The 20,225-nt window shown below is 43.0% G+C and overlaps 1 protein-coding gene across 1 annotated transcript in view; it reads right to left on the bottom strand.

Moving 5' to 3' along the window:
* LOC119175670 (E3 ubiquitin-protein ligase KCMF1) overlaps positions 1-20,225 on the bottom strand; it is an 89,685-nt gene that overhangs the window by 53,699 nt on the left and 15,761 nt on the right. Inside the window, exons 2-3 of the mRNA XM_037426600.2 lie at positions 16,693-16,860; positions 4,811-4,950 (exon numbers count right to left, since the gene is read on the bottom strand). Coding sequence (XP_037282497.1) covers positions 4,811-4,950; positions 16,693-16,860 — 308 coding nt within the window. The remainder of the gene's footprint in view (positions 1-4,810; positions 4,951-16,692; positions 16,861-20,225) is intronic.

Raw genomic sequence — 20,225 nt, 5'->3', positions numbered from 1 at the left:
ACAAATAATACAATCAACATGTGAATCAAGATTAGGCAGCCCAGAAATGCAACACAAATTGATAGCTTCTTTGTCATGTCGTAGATTACGGTTCTTAACATACTGGTACTCCACTACAGGGGCTTTGATGATGCCAAGACATCACAATTACTTGGCAGTTAGCCTGATTCAATTGATAAAGACAGCACTCGAACATTTTTGGCCTCTGTGCATGAATATTGATGTGAAAGCATTAATAAAACATCACAAAATTCATGTCCCACCATGTTGGTACAGTGACAGTCCAAATTTTAGAGACCACAGGAGTGTGCGGCAAAGAGCAACGCAGCGCATTGCGACGACTGCCTGCGAAGCTGAAGAGCACGCATTGAACACGTGCGCCCTCTTATACCTGCCAGCTTGCTGTTTAGCTCACTTCAAGTATGCGTGCGCCGAATGTCAGAAAAGGCTCAAGGTGTCACTTCTACAGTTGCCGAGGAAGTACAGAGCACTGATATTGTGTCAAAAATACGTCATTTGTACGGGAAGTGCTCCGACATGCATAGCGTCATTTTTCTGAATTCAACTTGTGCAATCAGATTACCAAGCAGCGTTGTCTTTCGCACTCTAATTTGGTCAGCCTTTAGTAACCTTTAGTAATACCTTTGGTAATACTCACTATAAATTTTACAGGCTGATCCACATCTGGATATTGAGCAACTGTAGATGACACCTGAAGAAGTGAACAGATAACAAATGCAACTTGTGTTTGTTTTTACACAAACCGCAAGAAATCATGAGAAATACTTAGTTACATTACTTGTGTAAAGGAAAACCAACGATTGGCAAAGAAACCAGACCGAATGCTGTTCACGATTTCAACTTCTTCCTCTTTCTGCAGTGCTCGCCTGCACACATTTATTCCTTCCTCTTTTTATATAACTAGATTACGCCTTGCACCAAACACCACAAGAAATTCCAGCATGCGTGAGTTCCACAAATGAAAGTTGCTGGGTAATCTTATTAGATAGGTCAACTTTAGAAGAACTGATTCAATGTGTGTTTTCCGTGCTGTGGAACGTCTGAGACCAAGGCGCGAGTACGGCACGCACCGAGCTAAGCCTGTAAAAATTACGCATTTTTATCACATCATCACTAGGTGCTTCCACAGGAACTGCAGAAGTGACACCTTGCGCTTTTACTGAACTTACGGTACGCACACTCTTTCACAAAGCAAATGAGCCAGCTGGCAGGTAAAGAAAGATGCCCATGCGCAATGCAGACTTCCTTGGGCCTTGTAGGCAGCCACCAGAAGGCGCCACAGTGCTATTTGCCACCCGCTCCTGCAGTCTCTAAAATTTTGACTACCACTGTACGTGTGCAAAACTGTTTCAGTGATTGCATACGTATATGTTATTTCATGACATGTTAGAGGTGTGAATGGGGGCTTAAAACAATCCTGAAGTAGACAAATGTGATGGGCCTCAACATATAATCAAGCCAGTTACGGATGTGGGCGAAAATGAGTGTTTATTAGTATAAAGAGGCAAGCCACTTTTCTTGTAATTGTTTGCAAATTGGTAGAAAGGTGGAGACGTAGAGGTCTGCTTGAGTTTTTTATCTGACAACGCATCTTCTACACTGACCAACTACAAGATAATTGACGATTAGTGCCTTCATGAAAGTGAAAGGCAGCTAGCAAATAAACAGACCCCGCAAGGAACAAAGGACAAAGTGCATGCCAAACATAACGTTCGCTCATGCCAACATCTAGATTAAATAGTCAACTTCGCGCCGAATTCACACCCACAGAGGAAGAAAAACACAGACACCACGAGCACTCCCAACTGTTTATTCCTTGAGAAAACAGGCTAATATAAACCGACTTCTCAGGGTATCAAGTATGTTAGCGAAACGTCACTCAACCTGTAAGAGTAAAAAAAACGTTATCTAGAGAGCATGTGTCTGATAGTGTGATTAAGTAAAAGAAGGGCTGATCATGTGCATGTGTCGACAAGAAGTGGGTTTATATTAGCCAGTTTCCTCAAGGAATAAACAGTTGAAAGTGAGCGCCTGTGGTGTCTATGTGTTTTTCCTCTCTGTGGGTGTGAATTTGGTGTGAAGTTGACAGTTGACTATTTAATCAAGACATGCACCAACTAGCCCAACAGTGAGTTCTACTAGAGTCATGCCAACATCTTTCTCGGTTCCCAAGATCTGACAAAATAGACGGCGAGTACAAACACTGCGTCAATCTTATGTCTGTTGACAATAACTTTCCCATAATGTGAAATCTTGAATAAGTACAGAATGGCAACTGGCTTTTTTTTATTGCAACACTAATTCAATAATAGACACCCTCATATCATTTCTAAGAGGCCCCAAATAGCTATGAAAGTAAAAGTGACCTGCCACAATTAACCTTGACAATGGCTCCTGGAAGTTATTATCAAAGTTAAATTGGTGTCATGCACAAGTCGGTCAACTGTTAGAGGGAGCACGCAAGTGTGTGGCTCCCGCTCTCATGCAGCGCAAGCAGTAAAAACCAAACGCATGTGATAACAATGACGATATATGAATTTTAGTGCTGCAAGGGCCATGCTCGGCCAAAGAGTGCCATGAAAGATGATGTAATGATAACAATGATCAGTTATTCACAATGACATTCAGGGGATGTGAAGTTGCGAAAAATAATCATGTTAAGTGGCTGAATAGGGGCCTAAAATTCCTCGCAGTAAAGGCGGGTAAAACATGTAAATACTAAAACTATGGAAGTGGTGTGACGTCTGCTGTGAAAATCAATCACTTGTGGTCGTGATTTTGGAAGCATGGCATTGAGTCCAAGGGCCACGAAGTAGGTCCTTTTTTTTTTAAATAGCAGTCACCGCAGCAACGACCTCTGCAGAGAGGCCGTGCTATGGATCCCCTCGGTGTATGATACGATAACTATGTAAATCGTTTAAAAAAAAGTAGAAAGTGACTGACATGTCAAAAGCGGGCCTCTACCGAAGAACATGACAGGATTCAGTGGAAATTGTTGTCAGTAGGGTAATGTGAAGTGCTTCTTTCTGATATCGTCCAATTCAGTGCACTGAATGAGGATGTGAAGCATACTAAGTGATTCTCCACATCTCTCGCCCATGGGTGGATTATTTTCGGACAGATGTGTGATATGTGTGTGTCCTATTTGTAACCTCGTTAGTGTTAAACTTGTGTGAAGTGTGATTTCAATATTGGCAGCCAATTGCCAAGGTACGGCTTGATAAAGTGCAGTTTAGAAGGTACGTATGTGTGATTGTGTGTGTCCTATTCGTAACCTCGTTAGTGTTAAACTTGTGTGTGGTGCGATTTCAATACTGGCTGCCAATTGACAAGGTACGGCTCGATAACGTGCATTTTATTTTGGGTATGCATATCCCACGCGCTCTGCTAATGATTTCAGAGTTCTCGTTTACCTTCCGTGACTTTTTTACGCTGTTTCTTCCCCTGTTGCAATCATGATCCAACGAGCCCCAACCTGAACCATAGGAAACCTATGCTTAAGTGCAGGGATTCATAAGTAAAAATTCACTCAAACTATTCACACGCCTATTGGAGTGCGATCACTCTGCAGGCCCGCGACAGCATGGCCATGCTCGAACTAGGGTGGTTAGCCTATTCAAACAAAGGGGCATTTCAGTAGCAGACGACACGTGGCATGTGCCCCTTCTGAGTCTTTTAGCACATGCGCTTGGTTTTAACTGCTTGCTGTGCATGACGCTGCATGGGGCGTGGGCCGCACTCAGATGTTCCCTCTCTAACATCGACAGCATCACCCTTTTACAGCGAACGCTGTTATGTAATCACGACTCTGGTATCGCGCAGCACCAGAATTGTTCACCGCCACCGCCAATGTTCGTAACCACATCGCAGGAAATAAGAAAAAAAACCTAGTACCAATGACACAGCAGGGCTCGAATCCGGGTCAGCTAGGTGCCAGCCCAGTATTCTACCACTGAGCCATGCCGCTGCTTGGGACTTGTTGGCAAACTTGCTTTAGGTAGGCTTAATGTTGGGAAAGCAATCGCGTTAATACGACTCATAAAGTGTTTTAAAGCAGTGAAAGAACAATTATTCATTGCACAATGCGAATAGCATAACGAGTGGGTCGTCCAATGCTCCAACTCATTACAAAACCTCGTTCTTGTTCCCCTATCAACTGCGGCACATACCCTCTTCAGCCATAATTCCTCATCGTCATCAGTCACTGCATGAACAATTGGCAGAAAATTCCTTGCAATAGTGTAGTGGAATTTGTCATTGTGTAGTGGAATTTGTCAATAGTGTAGTGGAATTTTGTCATTCTTCACAGAAGAATGACAAAAAGCGGCCTACTACCCTAAAATTTTTATTATTAATGCCGTAGTGGGCATTAAGCAAGTATGCTTGCAGCAGTTACCCAATGAGTGTTCAGAAAAGGCTCTGAAAGGCCGTTTTTCTAGCTTTCGCTGCGACTGTACTGCGCCTTCCAAGCAGGCCTGTCGTTTTTTTTTTCTTTCCAGTTTAATTTTTTTGTTTTACTACATTTATATTTTTTTCTGGTAGATGGGCTTTAAGAAAGAGTTATATTTCATATTTTAATAAAATGCACCAGGCACTTGGGCACCTTCCTCTTTCCTTTATATTTTTTGTCTGCAAACTACGAGTTTTTCCATCAGTAAGATTGTCACATCAACTAACACAGCTGCCGCTACTTTTCACTAGTAACTGAACCTCTTAATGCATGCCACGCTAGACAAGGACAAAGTTCAGCACACTATGGCAACAGCTTATAAGGTCCAGAACTGCTCACCACTTCTGATGTAGCATCCATGTGCTCGGCTATCACGTGCTCTTGAAGGGCAAGTTCGGTAAAGCCCATCTTGCCACAGATTGGACAGGTATATGACTGCGGCTGTTCCACAGAAACAGCCTCCCCACCATAGTATAGGTCTGAAGAAGTAAAAACAAAAAAGGATGACTAGTCTCCTCATCAGTAATTGTGGTAACAGTGCCTTGACCCATTCAGGCATACTCAAATAAGGCCAAACTAAAAGCTGCCTCTATTGTCAGTATGGAGAACAAACTATCAAGAAAGCTTGAACTCGCAAGGCCCCTTCTTCAGAGTAGACTTAAGACATTGTGCTCTTGAGAATTTTCAAAAGACCAGAAGAGAAAAAAAAAACGCGGGTAAAAAAACAAACACCTACGAAATGGGCTTAGCCAAAAGCATGCTTCAATGTTTTGTTACTGGATAGATGCTCTGGCTCATATGAAAATGCAGCAGTCAAAAATATTACGAATACCTTGTGCTCAAGTACATAAGCTCCAGCCACCACATGCAAAATACAGGACTCACAACCCTTTTAGATGCCACTTATTAATAACTGTCCTTAAAAGAGTCATGGTTAAACATTATTTAAAGGTATTCATTATGTTATTTCAACAAATATAATGTCATAATAAGTTGACTTAAGTGTTCAATAGTAATTAATTTCATTCAAATATCTATTCACCCTCAAGTCATTCATGTTCTATTTCTGCATAAATAGAATGAAATATCAGGCTAGCAAAAAGAAACTGTCACTTTCAAGTTATGTCATTTTGAGCAAAGACAATTTAAAAAGGCACATAGAATGACTTGAACATGGTAGTGCCTACAACAATACACTGCAAAATGAAGTTGAACCAAAGCACATTTATTATGTAGAAGGTTCAATTCATCCAAACCTGTATGTAGCTTTCCATTCCTTAGCCACTAGTCGACACAACTTGAAAAAAGCTAGAGATGGGCAAATATTCGGACACTTCGAATATTCACATGAATATCACAGTATTCGAATTCCCTTTGACATTAATTTCGATAATTCGAAATTTCTAAGCGAACGAATGTATGTACATTTTACCGCATACAACACCCCTACAGAGGTGGTTTCATTGTAACACAGCATTGCTATGCCATGAAACCTACCATCCAAAGAAAACTTGCACTGCCGCAAGGCTACATTTCAAGTGTGGCAGCTTGGGCTAGTTGGTATGGCATGACGATAGTTATAGCGCGAGAACAAAACGACGACGTTCGTGTCCTTCTTGTCTCTGTGTCGTAGTTTTGTTCTCGTGTTATAACTATCGTCATGCTACACTTCAAGGTTAAGGGGAGATGCTACTCGAAGACACTTTTTTTCAATATTCACCCTAGAGCAATGAAACTTAAGGTGTTTATGGAACTTTTCATGCTGATTTCAAATATATTATTAGTTTTCTTACAAGTTGCATACTTTTAGCTCTGAAACATGACAAAGCGAAAACCTTTACCCTTTTGCCCCCCTTCTTTTCATGCCTGATCTTCCGTAATTTTTTACTATTCATAGTTCATGATGTTTGAAATAAAGTTTGATTGATTGATATGTGGGGTTTAACGTCCCAAAACCACTATATGATTATGAGAGACGCCGTAGTGGAGGGCTCCGGAAATTTCGACCACCTGGGGTTCTTTAACGTGCACCCAAATCTAAGCACACGGGCCTACAACATTTCCGCCTCCATCGGAAATGCAGCCGCCGCAGCCGGGATTTGAACCCGCGACCTGCGGGTCAGCAGCCGAGTACCTTAGCCACTAGACCACCGCGGCGGGGTGTTTGAAATAAAGTGTAGAATGCAAATAACTAATTAGGAAGCACATACAAAATATGTAATAGGCGTGAAAAATAATAGGCGTAAAAAGTTTATATTTCACCTACCCTAGTAAAGGTTTACATACAATTTTTTATAATGCAATAAAATATTAAAACTTAAGCTAGATTTTTGCATTTGTCACACTTTGGAAAAAATTTGGGCAAAACTTCATTCAGATCCGAGCACTATAAGTGCCTGAAAAAGGAGGGGCACATTGAAAAAAAAATGGCAAAATTTGTGTTTTGAGTTTTAAAGTTAAAATTGAGTTTTTATTAAGAAAGATATCATTAAATCTGATGAAATTTGACAACCAAAAAGAACAATCTTTCTTGTAGTGGCCACTGCCACTAAAATACGCCAGCCCCACAAGTTTGTCTCTCTCTGCTTTTTCCAGCCAAATCCACACAGACATTTCGCTCACAGACAGGGCCGTGAAACGCTTGCCAAACTTCCGCTCCATCTGGCAGAGTCATATGCCAACTGCAAGCTAGGAAGAAGTTCGACAGGACTGCGAAATCCAAACTAAGTCCAGTGTCATGCCATTTTGCGGCCATGTTTTTGCCACATACCGTCATACATAATGGCAATGTCGTCCCTGCTAAGTTCCCTCACTGTGAGCTCTTTCGACCTCACAAGATTGGCGCTGACATCATCCATTGCCACATCACAAACTTTCCAGCTGACAAGTCTGAATGACTTTTGATGCATTGGCTTTTGCAAGCCAACAACTGCCACAAATCGAACCAGCTGCTCGTAGCCTATTCCTACAGAGCGCGCCGCACAACGGCTTTCAGTTGCGAGCAATGGCTTTTTTCATTCATAACGCAGATAATTACACGAGAAAAGCATTGTTCAGCTGCACTGCTCAACAAGACATGGACCCTGCAAATAGGCTCACACAGTACATACAGGCGCACAGCGGCCAATGGCGGTCCCACGATCCGTACCACGTGATAAGCCAGTCGCGGCGCTCAAAAAACGCACAGAAGCGTGCTTGTTTTTATTATTTCTTGCGCTGAATCAGCGAGAAAACTGTTGTCGTTTGAAGAGTGAGGCTCGACTCTTCAGCTTATGCGATCAACAATGGCAAGCGGCGGCGCATTATCGGCCACAAGCTGCTCAAAGACTGCACACTTTGCGCCTTTTAACAGGCACCTTTTACTCTTTAGATGCAATTTTAAAGCATTTCCAGTTAAGTCTCGACCTGTATTTTTTTTTTTTCATAACAGTAGAGGTACTAATCTTATCAAAACAGGCAAAAATTAAAAAATCAGTAATTCTGAAAAAAAAAAACTCGCGTTTCTCGACCCGCATCTCCCCTTAAATGGACATATTTTGCTGAACATCTCGTTACTGGCACGAAACTAGGAACATGACAAAGAGGGGCTCCAAAGAGACAGACGGGCGTCCATCTGTTTCTTTCCTACCCTTTTTCACATGTTCGTAGTATACAGTAATAAATACTATCGAGGTTCAATTTAGAGCGATTCTTGGAGCAGCAAAATTTTCATTTTGGAGCACTTGGAGCAGTATAACTTTCAAGTTTGGAGCACTTAGGAGCACCAAAATTTTCCATTTTGGAGAAATCTGGAGCAGCTAACTTCACATCCTGGAGGAGAAGGAAGTTGCATTACACTCAAGGACATGAATAAATATCTCAGGACTCTTGTGGTGAGCAAGGAATATTTCAATTCATTGCAAATCTCATGGAGCCAGTCATCTTTGGAGCACTCCCTATTTCAGTTGATAATGCAAAATAAGGACGTCATGCTGTTGAGCATTCTGGAAAACTTTGTTCAATGATTATTTTCATAGCAAATAAACACAATACTAGTTGATTAAATTTTACTTCGTGAAATAAGGAGGAGGAGAAAATAAAGGGAAAGGACGGGGAGGTTAGCCGTTTTTTAAACCGGCTGGCTACCCTGTGCTGGGGAAGGGGGTAAGGAAGACAAAAAAGATGGAGAAAAAGGAAAAGCAAAACTAAAAATATTACGACACTAAAATATGTTTCTAAGGCCAGTTGCCCACAAAAAAAGTAATAAAACTTTCAAAGCATTCTGGGCTGAGAATGAACACAGCCAATGACCCGGAATCCTTTCCCAAGATAACTTCAAGTCCTAAACACGAAACGAATCACATATCAGAGTCGTTGGGGTAGCGTACGCGCGTGCACTAGACGCAGACTATCAGATACAGTCGGTGGCCGACGATGTTGGCAAATGGTCTGGTCACTCCAGGCCGGCGCCGCCAACGACAGTACCAGCGATCAAAAACAGGGTAGATGGCCAACTGGTCTTTGAAAGATTGGTGGCAGTGTCAAAACACGGGCCTCGTTTGGAGATGTGGGGCTCTCAGAGTAGCAAGGGACAAAGGACGGAGGGGTGCGTAACAAAGAGCAGTCGAGCCATGGAGGAAGGAAACAACTTTTCTTCCTCCATGGGTTGGGGAGAGCGGACACTAGAAAAGCGCAGAGGCAGGGTCGGCGTTTAACAATAAGAATGTATGGGCACCTCGCTGATGCCTGATGAGTGGTCGAAATCGGTTTCCCGGGAAGTCGGCAGACCGCTGACTCCGTTTGCTGTAACCGATCAGCGGCACTCGGAGACGTTCGTTGTAAGTGCGAATTTGTGCCATTGAATCAATGTATATTTTCACAGTCACGCGGATATTGTTCGTTTTAAGCGAAAGTTCGTTTTAAGTGGGGCCGTTATATGTGGGCTTGACTGTATATAAGGTGGCCAGTTTTGCAAACAGAATTTCCCCACCATCTTTCAACAGGTCTGTTCTTACCTTATCTTCACCAGCGGCTTTGCCTCTTTGCATTCCTTCTAGGGCTTTCCTTACTTCCCTTGTCGTTACTGGTAGGACATCAAACCCCTCTGGGCTATTGTTGCTTCTGATATCATTCTGGTTGTTTCGGCTTCTGTACAACTCTGTAGAACTCCTCCGCCACCTCAACTATCCTATCCAAATTGGTTATGACATTGCCATTCTTGTCCCTTAATCCATACATCCAATTTTTTGCCTATGCACAAGTATTCCTTCGTTGCTTTTAGGCTTCTGCCACTTTTTACAGGCTCAGTTCTCTCCATTTTATACCTTCTGATGTCGGCTACCTTGTGCCTATTTATGAACTTCAAAAGCTCCACAAGCTCTATATTTATATTGTCAGTTGCATTTGAGGCTTTCATGATTTGTCGTCTCTTAATGAGATTTTTTGTCTCCTGAGATAGTTTGCCAGTGTCCTGTCTAGTGACTGTACCTCGGACTTCCATTGCACACTCTTTGATGATACCTCACATAACTACAGCAATAAACCCATGGCCCTCGGTCCCCAGCGGCTGCGAAGCAAATATTGAAGACGATCGAGTTAAACTGAACAATTCGTTGCGAATACTTTATTCCTGGGCATGAAATTAAACACAACCAAAACTAATTTCATTTCATTCACAAATAAGATGAACCCCCTTGACTTTACACATACCATAGAAAACACAACTATCGACAAAAGCGACGAAGTAAAATAGTTTGGCGGTACACTCTCACCTAACCTCAACTGAGAACCACATATTTTAGCCATGTGTCGTAAACCGGAGAAGAAACTATCCTTTCTGAGGAAAAAATTGCGCACTGCACCACCACACCTTAAACTTCATGCACATAAAATATTAATTAGACCATATTTAGAGTACGCCAATCTCATCCGGAGTCCACATCAAAAGCACCTCATTAATAAAATAGAAAGAATATAAAAACTGACAGTTAAGTTTGTATATTCAGATTTCTCGAGGCAATGCAATTCTCCAGGCTTACTCGAGAGGGGAAACTTAAAACTTTTTCACAACGCAGAATTATCTCGCGACTAAACTTTTTTTTATCAATTATTTCATGGTCGATTCCGCATATTTCGTTCTCATTACCTGCTAGACCCGCCTAAACCCTCATTGCGACTGAACATTCTAAAACAATCCACCAACCTTTCAGTCATGTTAATGCTTATAACACTCCCTTTTTCCATCAACTATCCACCACTAGAACAGATTAGACAATAATATTGTGTGTTGTAATACCATTTAATCATTTATGAACTTAATACAATGTGTCCAATTGGAATTGTGAGATGCTGACAATGTATCTTTGTTTCTTGTTATCTTGTGTGTGTACTTTATTTTTCTATGTTTAGTATGCATTTTGTTGTCCCCACTCCTGAATGGGCCGTGAAGAGCCTGCAGTATATTCAAATAAAAAAAAAATGCCAGAGGGGAGTTATTAGTAGAGTTCACGGAACGTAATAATTTACTCATCTTAAATATCTTCTTCAGAAAACAGGCTAACTGTAAGTGGATGTGGCGACGCTCTAATGGCGAAACTAAAAATGAAATAGACTTCATTCTGTGTGCACACCCAGGCATGTAGAAGCGCTAATAAACCAAGCTTGGTAGCTTGGGTTATATAGCCAGCAGGGGTGATGTAAGCCTCCGGTGAGACTGCAGTGGCGCTGTCGTGTATCGAAAGCGTCTTGCAGCAAATGGCCGTGTCACACTGGGCTAATCAGTGACGAGACTGAGGCTGCGCAGGCCTGTGTGCAGTGGCCACCACATCTTTATAAAAAAAGTTTCCCCGGAATGATGAAACAATGCATCCGATTGCAACAAATTAGAAGGCTGGCAGCCAACTACTCTCATAGATCTGTATCGTGTAACTCTACAAAATGGGGAGAAATGCTCTTCTTGCCTTCACTTCGCGTCAAGAGCGCAGCACGTGGAAGAGTTCACGAGCGATTCGCACTGACGGCTGGCGTGATCGCGCGCACATAGCAATCGCGATGACGCCTTTAGGATCAAAGTTCACAGCTGCTCCTGAAGCGATCACAGCCTCTACGAAACCAAAACTATAACCAATTCCATCAAACCAGAAAGATTTCATTGATTTGTGATGTTTAACATCCCAAAACCACCATATGATTATGAGAGATGCCGTAGTGGAGGGCTCTGGAAATTTCGACCACCTGGGGTTCTTTAACGTGTGCCCAAATCTGAGCACACGAGCCTACAACATTTCCGCCTCCATCGGAAGTGCAGCCGCCGCAGCCGGGTTTGATCCCGAAAGCTGTGAGTCAGCAGCCGAGTACCTTAGCCACTAGACCACCGTGGCGGGGCTCAAACCAACAAGACAATATTTCAGCCACACTTCCAGGAACAGCGCTTGATGGCTTTCACAATTTGCGGCTGCATTCTGGTGCTGCGGCGCAGTATGGCACTGATAAGCCAGTTTGGCACAGCAGGGGTGGGTCAGCGCAGAATGGCACAGGTAAGCAAGTTTGGTGCAAATGGCACAGCTGTTCCACTCCTGCATGATATGAGCAGCACCACCAGGCGCTGCTCATACCATGTTGTGATGTCAGGATACAGTAGGAACCGAATGTATCAGCACGCGCAAGTTTTCGTGACGTATCCTCGTCCACACGTGGCTTCATCGGTTGTCTGCTGCGCACCCCATGTGTGGCAACTGTCACGACAGGGGGGCCACAGCGTTGGGATGATTCTTTGATGACAATTCGAAGTCGGTCAGCAACTGTAAGTTGCGCTTGTACACGGGTCCAGAGTTAAGTGCAACGAGCAGAGTAAACTCCGTTTGGTTGGCATCCAGATTTTGCCTCAACCGCGGCACACAAAGACGACTTTTGCTTGTCTCAGTGCTGGATTGGACGGCAATTGCTTGAACTTGCATGAATGGTCCCCCGTTTCACGGGCACAAGACTTCACAGGGCAAAATAATGGGGCCATGATAACAAATTTTAAATCAGACGATTAATCTGCCGTCTGATAAGTGTATACCGTATTTACTCGCGTAATGAACGCACTCACATAATAAACACACCCCCAGCTTCAGTCGTAAAAATTTGGATTTTTTTTTACCCCGCGTAATAAATGCACTCCCTGCACTCATTCGCTGCAGTCCCACTAACTGACACCTGGCGCCTTCTCACCCGTTGGATCTCTTCCGTTTATTATTATTTTGCCGATACATCTCGGCTTGCTCCCTCTCCCACTTCGCCGCGTGCCGTATTGTCTTTCTATCTGTGGAGGGCAAGTCCCCCATCTTATTTGTGTGCCACAGCGGGGGTTCACGATCGATGCGAGCGTAGAGACAACAGTGCTAATAAGCACACAGCAAGCGAAGGTCACGAAACTGCCTACGCCAACCGACGCGGGCATTTTCAAAAAGCCCAACCACGTGCCCGCGATTTTCGAGCGACGACAACAAGATTTGCAATCTTGAAGGGTCATTTGTCGCTATCGCATTGCAGGTTTTTGGAAAACCAGAAAAAATTGCACGTCGTCCAGAAAAAATGTGATGATTTCTACAACACAGTAAAACCTCCGATTCTCTCTTCACTTGTCAACCGCGCGTAGAGGAACTTCTTATATAAAAGCGAGACGGTGGCCGTAATTTGTCGTTAATCTTGTTATCGACATTTAATTTTGATACTTCGGGGGTAGCTTGCTGCAATATTGATTGTTTGCAACAATGTTAACGGCGGCGTCACGGTCGTCGTGAGAGGTTACCACGAAGTTGGCAAAGTGCATCGTAGCGACATAGCGCAGGCTTCTGGACTCCCCTCGAGATCACAGCAGATACCACTGTTGCAGTTAAACGATTGCGAGAAAAGATAGCCGCAAAACGTTTTTATGGCATGTGCGGGCGGCCTGGGGCCAGCTTGCAGAAGATAGAGCCATCAGCCACCGAAAATAAGTTAAGTGCAACAAAGAAGCTATTTCCAAAAAATGTACGCGTATGGTAATAGCGAAAGGCTAAGTGACCCAATTTTTTTTTTTGCATTACCGCATTTTTCGCTCCTCCCAAAAAAGTTTTCATAAAATCTACCCCCCATAATACGCACCCCCTAACTCTGCTCCAATTTCTCGACAAAAAAGTGTGTTCATTACGCGTGTAAATACGGCGCGTGCACGTACCTTATTCCAAACTCCCCTAGCTCACTTCAAAGGTACGCTGGATGACAGTGACCGCACGGTGCGAGCACACGATTGAGAAGGCGACGCGCAAGCTGTCATTTTTCGTGTTTCGGTGATTAACATTATCGCAACTAGCCCGACTGCCACGTGAAATAACCAGAATTAGTACTGTAGCCTGGTGTCAAGTTACCGTATAAACCGGAATATAAGTCGAGATATTTTCAATAAAACAACGAGCTAAAGTCGCCCCTCGTCTTATATAGCGGTGTCTACCGGACAGTGCACCGCTGTCTGGCAACATGTGGCTTGCATGTGCATGAGAAGCTGGACACTGCCATATTCGCATTAAAATCCAATAGCAGGTTTTTTTTCCTCTCGTCTGTTTTTTTTTGTGTTCGTGATTTGCCTTCTATCTGTTCTAAGTTCTCGCTCCACTTGACATTATGTTTCATTTTTGGTGGTCTTTTTTTCGTTCACTGAATATGAGTAGTGGTACGAGAAGGCACTACTCAGCTGCATTTAAACTAGAGGTTGTTGAGTTCGCAGAAGCGAATGGGAATATGGCTGCTCAGCGCCGCTTAGGTGTATCAGAAAAAAGCGTGCGCTATTGGAGGGTGCAGAAAGGGAAGCTGCAGATGTGCAATCCTCGGAAAATGTCATTTTGTGGGCGAAGTGCGGTTCATCCGCAGCTGGAGAATACGCTAGGGAACTTTGTGTGGGAAGTTCATGCAGGCTCGCTGCCAGTGACTGTGGATACCGTTCGCAAGAAAGCTGTGGAACTCGCTCGAGAAGCTGAGCTCACGAGAGAAGAGTTTCGTCCACCAAACTCTTGGGTGCATCGATTCATAAGACGCAAAGAATTTTTTTTCCGGTGGCACACATCCATCTGTCAGAAGTTTCCAGACGAGTTCGAGGACAAGCTTATAAACTTTCAGGGCTTCGTGAACCGGCTTCGGGAGCAGAACAACTACATGATTGGGCAGATTGACAATGCCGATGAGACCCCCGTGTGGTTTGACATGCCTTCATCGACCATGATCATGCAGCGTGGCGCCAAGGATATGAAGCTGTTGTCCACTGGCAATGAGCACTCGCGCTTCACCGTCATGCTGGCATGCATGGCAGATGGTAGAAAGCTACTGCCCTTCATCATTTTCAAACGTAAGACAATGCTGAAGAAAGTGTTCCCGCCCGGTGTTGTCGTTCGAGTCAACAAACAGGGATACATGGACGAGGCCATGATGCTCGAATGGATACGAGTAGTCTGGAACCGTCAGCCAGGTGCACTGCTGCGTCTTTGCAGCATGCTGGTGTTAGATGCGTTTAGTGGTCACTTGACCAACGCTGCGATGTGCGCACTGGGCGATGGAAAAACGAACCTCGCCGTCATACCAGGTGGTATGACGTCATCCCTCCAACCGATCTACGTTGTGCTAAACAAGCCGTTCAAGGACCGAGTGCGGCTGGAGTACCAAAAGTAAATGTACGGCGACAACCCAAAGACACTGGGCCGCCTACAGAGGCCTCCGCTTGCGACTGTTAGTGGCTGGGTGCTTTCCGCCTGGCATTCCTTGCCAGATTCCATGCTGGAAATCGCTTTTGAGAAATGTTCTATCAGCAACTCGCTGTATGGCACGGAAGACGACGCACTGTGGGAGGCGGCCAGCGACAAACTCTCGTCTTCAGAAGACAGTGGTGCTTCGTCTGACGAATAGGAACAGTTGCGATGGTGGTTGAGGGGAGCTCCGACGATCGGGGTGCGGTGCGCCCAATTCGCAAATAAATGTCGTTCGGCAATTTCGGGTTCTTTTTCTTTTTTTTTTCTTTTTCGGTAACCTGAACTTGGCGGGTCGACCTATATTCCCACTCGACCTATAGTCCGGTTTATACGGTAGTGTCGATATTGGTAGGTGCGCCACGAAAAAATTGACTAATATCAAAATGAAATACCTTGAAATATCTTATCAGCATTTGCTAAGTGTGTGAGTCGTCTAAGTATACAGGAGATTTGTATGGCAGAGTAAATTGACCTCTAAAGAAAGGTGTCAGTACCCCTTTAAATTAGAGTGCAACAATGCACAGCTACGAAGGGACACCAAGTCAAAGTAGGAAAGTTGGGAACAGTTCCAAATATAGCTGCTGTGCTTTAATTAAGTCTATGGCAATCATGACATGTGCCTTAATTAGGCAGAGCCTCTCAGTGCAGCAAACCTATGAACCAGTTTTCTTCTACCACAAAAAAAAAAAATTCTAGGTTTTATCAAGCCACGTGTACATTCTTAGTTCAAAAAACTTTTGTGAATTACTGTACAAAAGTACGAATTTTATAGTTTTTTTACTCTACATTTTCCCCATTTACTCTACATTTTTTCCCCATTTTATTGTGTGGTCATTGCAGCTGAACTGAAATTATATCGCATTAAAAGCTTGAATACAATATTCGCCCGAAGGGCAGTTTGGATCAATATGCTTGATCCTCTCAGACAATCGATACAGACACAAGCACGTTTTAAAATTTCCCTATGTTTCGACCAACTTCTTTTCCTTAACAACAAAAAAACTACCACTGCAACAAGCCAAGTGAAGTCTTCTAAGTAATGTCCGGATAGGGCTCTGTTCACTTCAGTGCTTTACTGAATTTCAAGATGTCTGAAATGCGTTTATTGAAGCGCACCCCAAACCAATGAAACAAATTTTTTGCCCGTCAAGGAAGAGAATAACTTCAACCTGGAATGAGTCATGTACCATAACTACAGTCAAACAGCTATATCAAATGTGAGGAGAATTGCAAAAATACAGGTAATTATATACATAAAATATTTTATATAAAAAGATATTCAATGAGACTCCACAACTGCTCGATATCCTAAAATTTGTCATATGTGGGCTAATATGCTGGTTCGACTGCTAAAACATAAATTGGCTATGTAACAAGCAATAAGAAGTCAGCATATAGAAGTAAACTCAGTGACAACTACAAGCATCTACTGGCACTGCAAAAAATATGAAAGGTCACCATAAACGAGGCAAACACACCCACCAAAATCTGAGCGTGTCAAAATGCATTGCATGGCATGGTCTGGAGTATGCCTTGTGTTGGTTGCTCCTGCCTCGTAACACGTGCCACACAGGTCGTAGTCGTAACAAATTAGACACTTGTAACGTTTTCCCCGAAAATTTGCTTTCATACAGGAATCACAGCTCACACCTGTAAGAGAACATAAGCAAGAGTTTGACAAAAGTTCATTGGTCAGGCTAGAAATGGAATGAAACATGGTCCCCAATCAAGTCTGAAGTACTCATAAGTCTCAGAATTGTGTACAGGTTCCTTGTTACCAAGGCAGAGGATGTATTGTCCCACTGGCTGCTAGAATGCTAATTGCTCAACTGACACCAGTAACGATAAACCAGACACGCTTGCCATTTACGCATGCTCATTATGTAATCTTCTGGCTACACGAGTGAAAATTTTCTGCGATCTTACGCAGTTAGTGCAAGTCAGTAAAACGGACCCATACATGGTGCCTAAACATCCTGGAGTATGGTTGAAGTAATACTTTCATGCATACTAGTTGGTTCATACTTAAAAAATAGACTTGCTGCACAAACTTGAAGAAAAACGAGAAGGGAGAAAGGAAAGAGCGCAGACTACCAACTGTTTATTGTCGTTTCATGAAGCCAATATATACATGCTACGTTGCACTTCCACAATGCACACAAAACCAAAGATGCCACAAACAAAGCCATCACAAAACAAATCAAATGTGACAACTGCCACAATGATAAATGTGAATAGTGCTGCTTAGAATGACTATAAAAATGTTTTATTATTTTATTCGGTGCTAAGCACTATTTTTAAAGTTTTAAAAAAGTCTCTAGAGTACGATTTCATATGTTCACGCCTTTGTTGATGCTTGGCGCAATAAAAAAATAGGAAAGATAAGTAATAGATAAAATAAGAGTGTAAACCTTGTGAATATGCAGCTTAGATTGTGGTGGGTGTCACTTTTGTCATTTGCCATTTTTTCACATTTGTCATTGTGGCATAACCACATTTACCGGATAATGACAGCTATGATACACAAAACACAGCTGTCATTATCCGACAGCTCGAAGGAGCTTGTGCATGTGGCATGGTCAGTCACAGACACCCTATGCCTGGTGCACCGTGGTCACCTTTCTGCACAGTGTGTGCTCTTCTTGGCGTTCACAGCTTTCATATTCCACGCTGATGGGACCAGCACACATTCCACAATTTCCTGTTCTCACTAGCTTATATGTCATGCAAAGACAGTACTGCTTAGCTGGGTTTCGGCATTGTGCATTTTTGCTTATTTAAAATTATTTTACGATTTACTTAGTATCCCTACCATTGCCTCCATGACAGGAGCATCTGAGGAACATAAAAGCATCAGTACTTTAACATGAATCAAGATATCGCCAGAGTTTGCCATTAAAGGGCCAGTCAAGCAACCCTGAGGTTCAAAAATTGATATAAAAAGAAATATGTGCGCTTTTGCTGCCAGAAAAATTTTGCCACTTTGTGCTAAATTAAGGAATTTACAGGGATTCGAACATCGATTTCGGCTGGTTTCAAATTTTCACGTGGCGTCACCACCTTTCTCCCTCACAGGGAGGGGAAGGCGTAGACCATCGTTGTGATTGGTTTCGACCAATCAACAAGCTGCATGCTATGTCAAGTCGCCAATCAACAACTTCGCATCACTGCGCGTGAAAGGAGGATTGGTCAGGCATAGAAAAAGAGCGCAGAAATTTTTTCGACATGGAGGCACTGCGCAGCACGCAGTACTACAATATTCGAAAAACGTGATCGGGGCGGTCTACTCTACGAATTGGCGAGCTTCTTTGGGGCGCGTAAAAAAAGTTAAAGCCTGTTAACTGGCCCTTTAATGTGCACCTAAATAAGTTCACAGGCCTCAAGAGTTCTTGCCTCCATCGAAAATGCAAGCACGGCAACCAGGATTTCATTGCACGACCTTCAGGTCAGCAGTCGAACAAAATAACCACGGTGGTAGGTGTTGTCCTTGCAGATAACAAGCAGTCCACAAACAACAGATGCACACACTTTACCACAAGCAGAACCGACCAGCAGCTCACAGAGAACACTTTTTCACATTGTGGCTACTTCACAAGAAGGGAGACGCAATGGCGAGCTGTTAACCGTTTGCCTACAGTTACCAAGTTGCACCTCAGCAGTTATGTGCAATCAAGCAAGAACGCAAGCAAAAACTATTCAAGTCAGAGTGACAGCGTCTCGTAGTTGTCCGTATTCCAGCGACAATAAATAGTCACACGGTCCTTTATAACCTAGACGCCTGGAAGGTGAAAGCCATCTTTTTTTTCTAAGTCAGTTGTATTAATCCCATAACGTGATCATTTTCCCGTTCTGTTACTTCGCTTTCTCCACCTCTTCTTTACATTCCTCTCTCTTGCTTCTACAAAGTTACTGAGACGTGCCCCACCGTCAGAGACTTTGTTCATTGCATTGTTCATTGCTGGTTCGGACCAGCAATGAACACACAGTGTTATTGCACACAGTGTACCAATGTTATTGCACACAGTGTACCTTTCAATGTATCTATCTTTTCTTCCTCGTCCCACGTCACTAGATGCATGACATTGTGGAATTTTAATCTTCCACCTACTAAAAACGTGTATGGCGAACGCTTACTACAGTTCGTAGGAGCTAAAGTGTGGAATAACATACCACTTCAGATTAAAGATTCTAGGGCTTTCTCGAGCGCACTCAAAAAATATTTGCTACATGTAGATCAATAGTAATGACCATGTACTAAGCCTTACACATAGTTTGATGTTTTGTCTGTACTTGATTATTTCATTGTTTATTAACAAAGTGCAACAATGTGTTCTATATACATTTCTGTACGTTCTCTCAAGCATTTTCATCACCTTAAAACCCAATATTATCTTCTAGTATTTTTGTTCGTTTTTTGAAAAATCAACGTTTTTTATCTGATTTTTTTATACAAAGTGTATTCTGCTTGTTTACTTTCTCCCGTTAGACCCCCTACTAGCCTATGGCTATGGGTCTAATCAGTGTTGTGCATTTTTTGAAATGCAGTCATAGCAACCTCAATAAAATGAAAAAAAAAAAATCCTGCTTATAGTAACTGCAGTACGAGTGAGACGGATTGGCACGGCTGACATGCCGGTTTCTAAGGACAAATGTCACCTCCTTTAGTTCAGCCTATGGCAGTTTGAGAAAAAAAGGCATTCAACCCAGTATTTTCCACTAGTTTCTGCCAGAAATGAAGATTGCATCTACTGATCACTGCACCTGATCTTTCAGCTTAGTTGAAAATGTCAGCCCCAACATTTATTATGTTCAGTATCCCTTTCCTGCACAGCTGTATTAATAACCCACAGTGCTGATTGCAGCAGTGACTGGCTGCTAGCAGGCTGGAGTGGAAGTCGAACCACTCAAAGCTTGCATCATATTGGTCCCTGGATCAGACACCACCACTGATGAAGCCCCCATTGTTCTGCTTTACAAAACTGGGCCAATTGCGGAGGGGTAAATAAACATCATCA

Source organism: Rhipicephalus microplus, chromosome X (genome assembly GCF_043290135.1).
Source record: "Rhipicephalus microplus isolate Deutch F79 chromosome X, USDA_Rmic, whole genome shotgun sequence".
NCBI lineage: Eukaryota > Metazoa > Arthropoda > Arachnida > Ixodida > Ixodidae > Rhipicephalus > Rhipicephalus microplus.
This window is presented reverse-complemented; position numbering and strand designations above follow the sequence as displayed.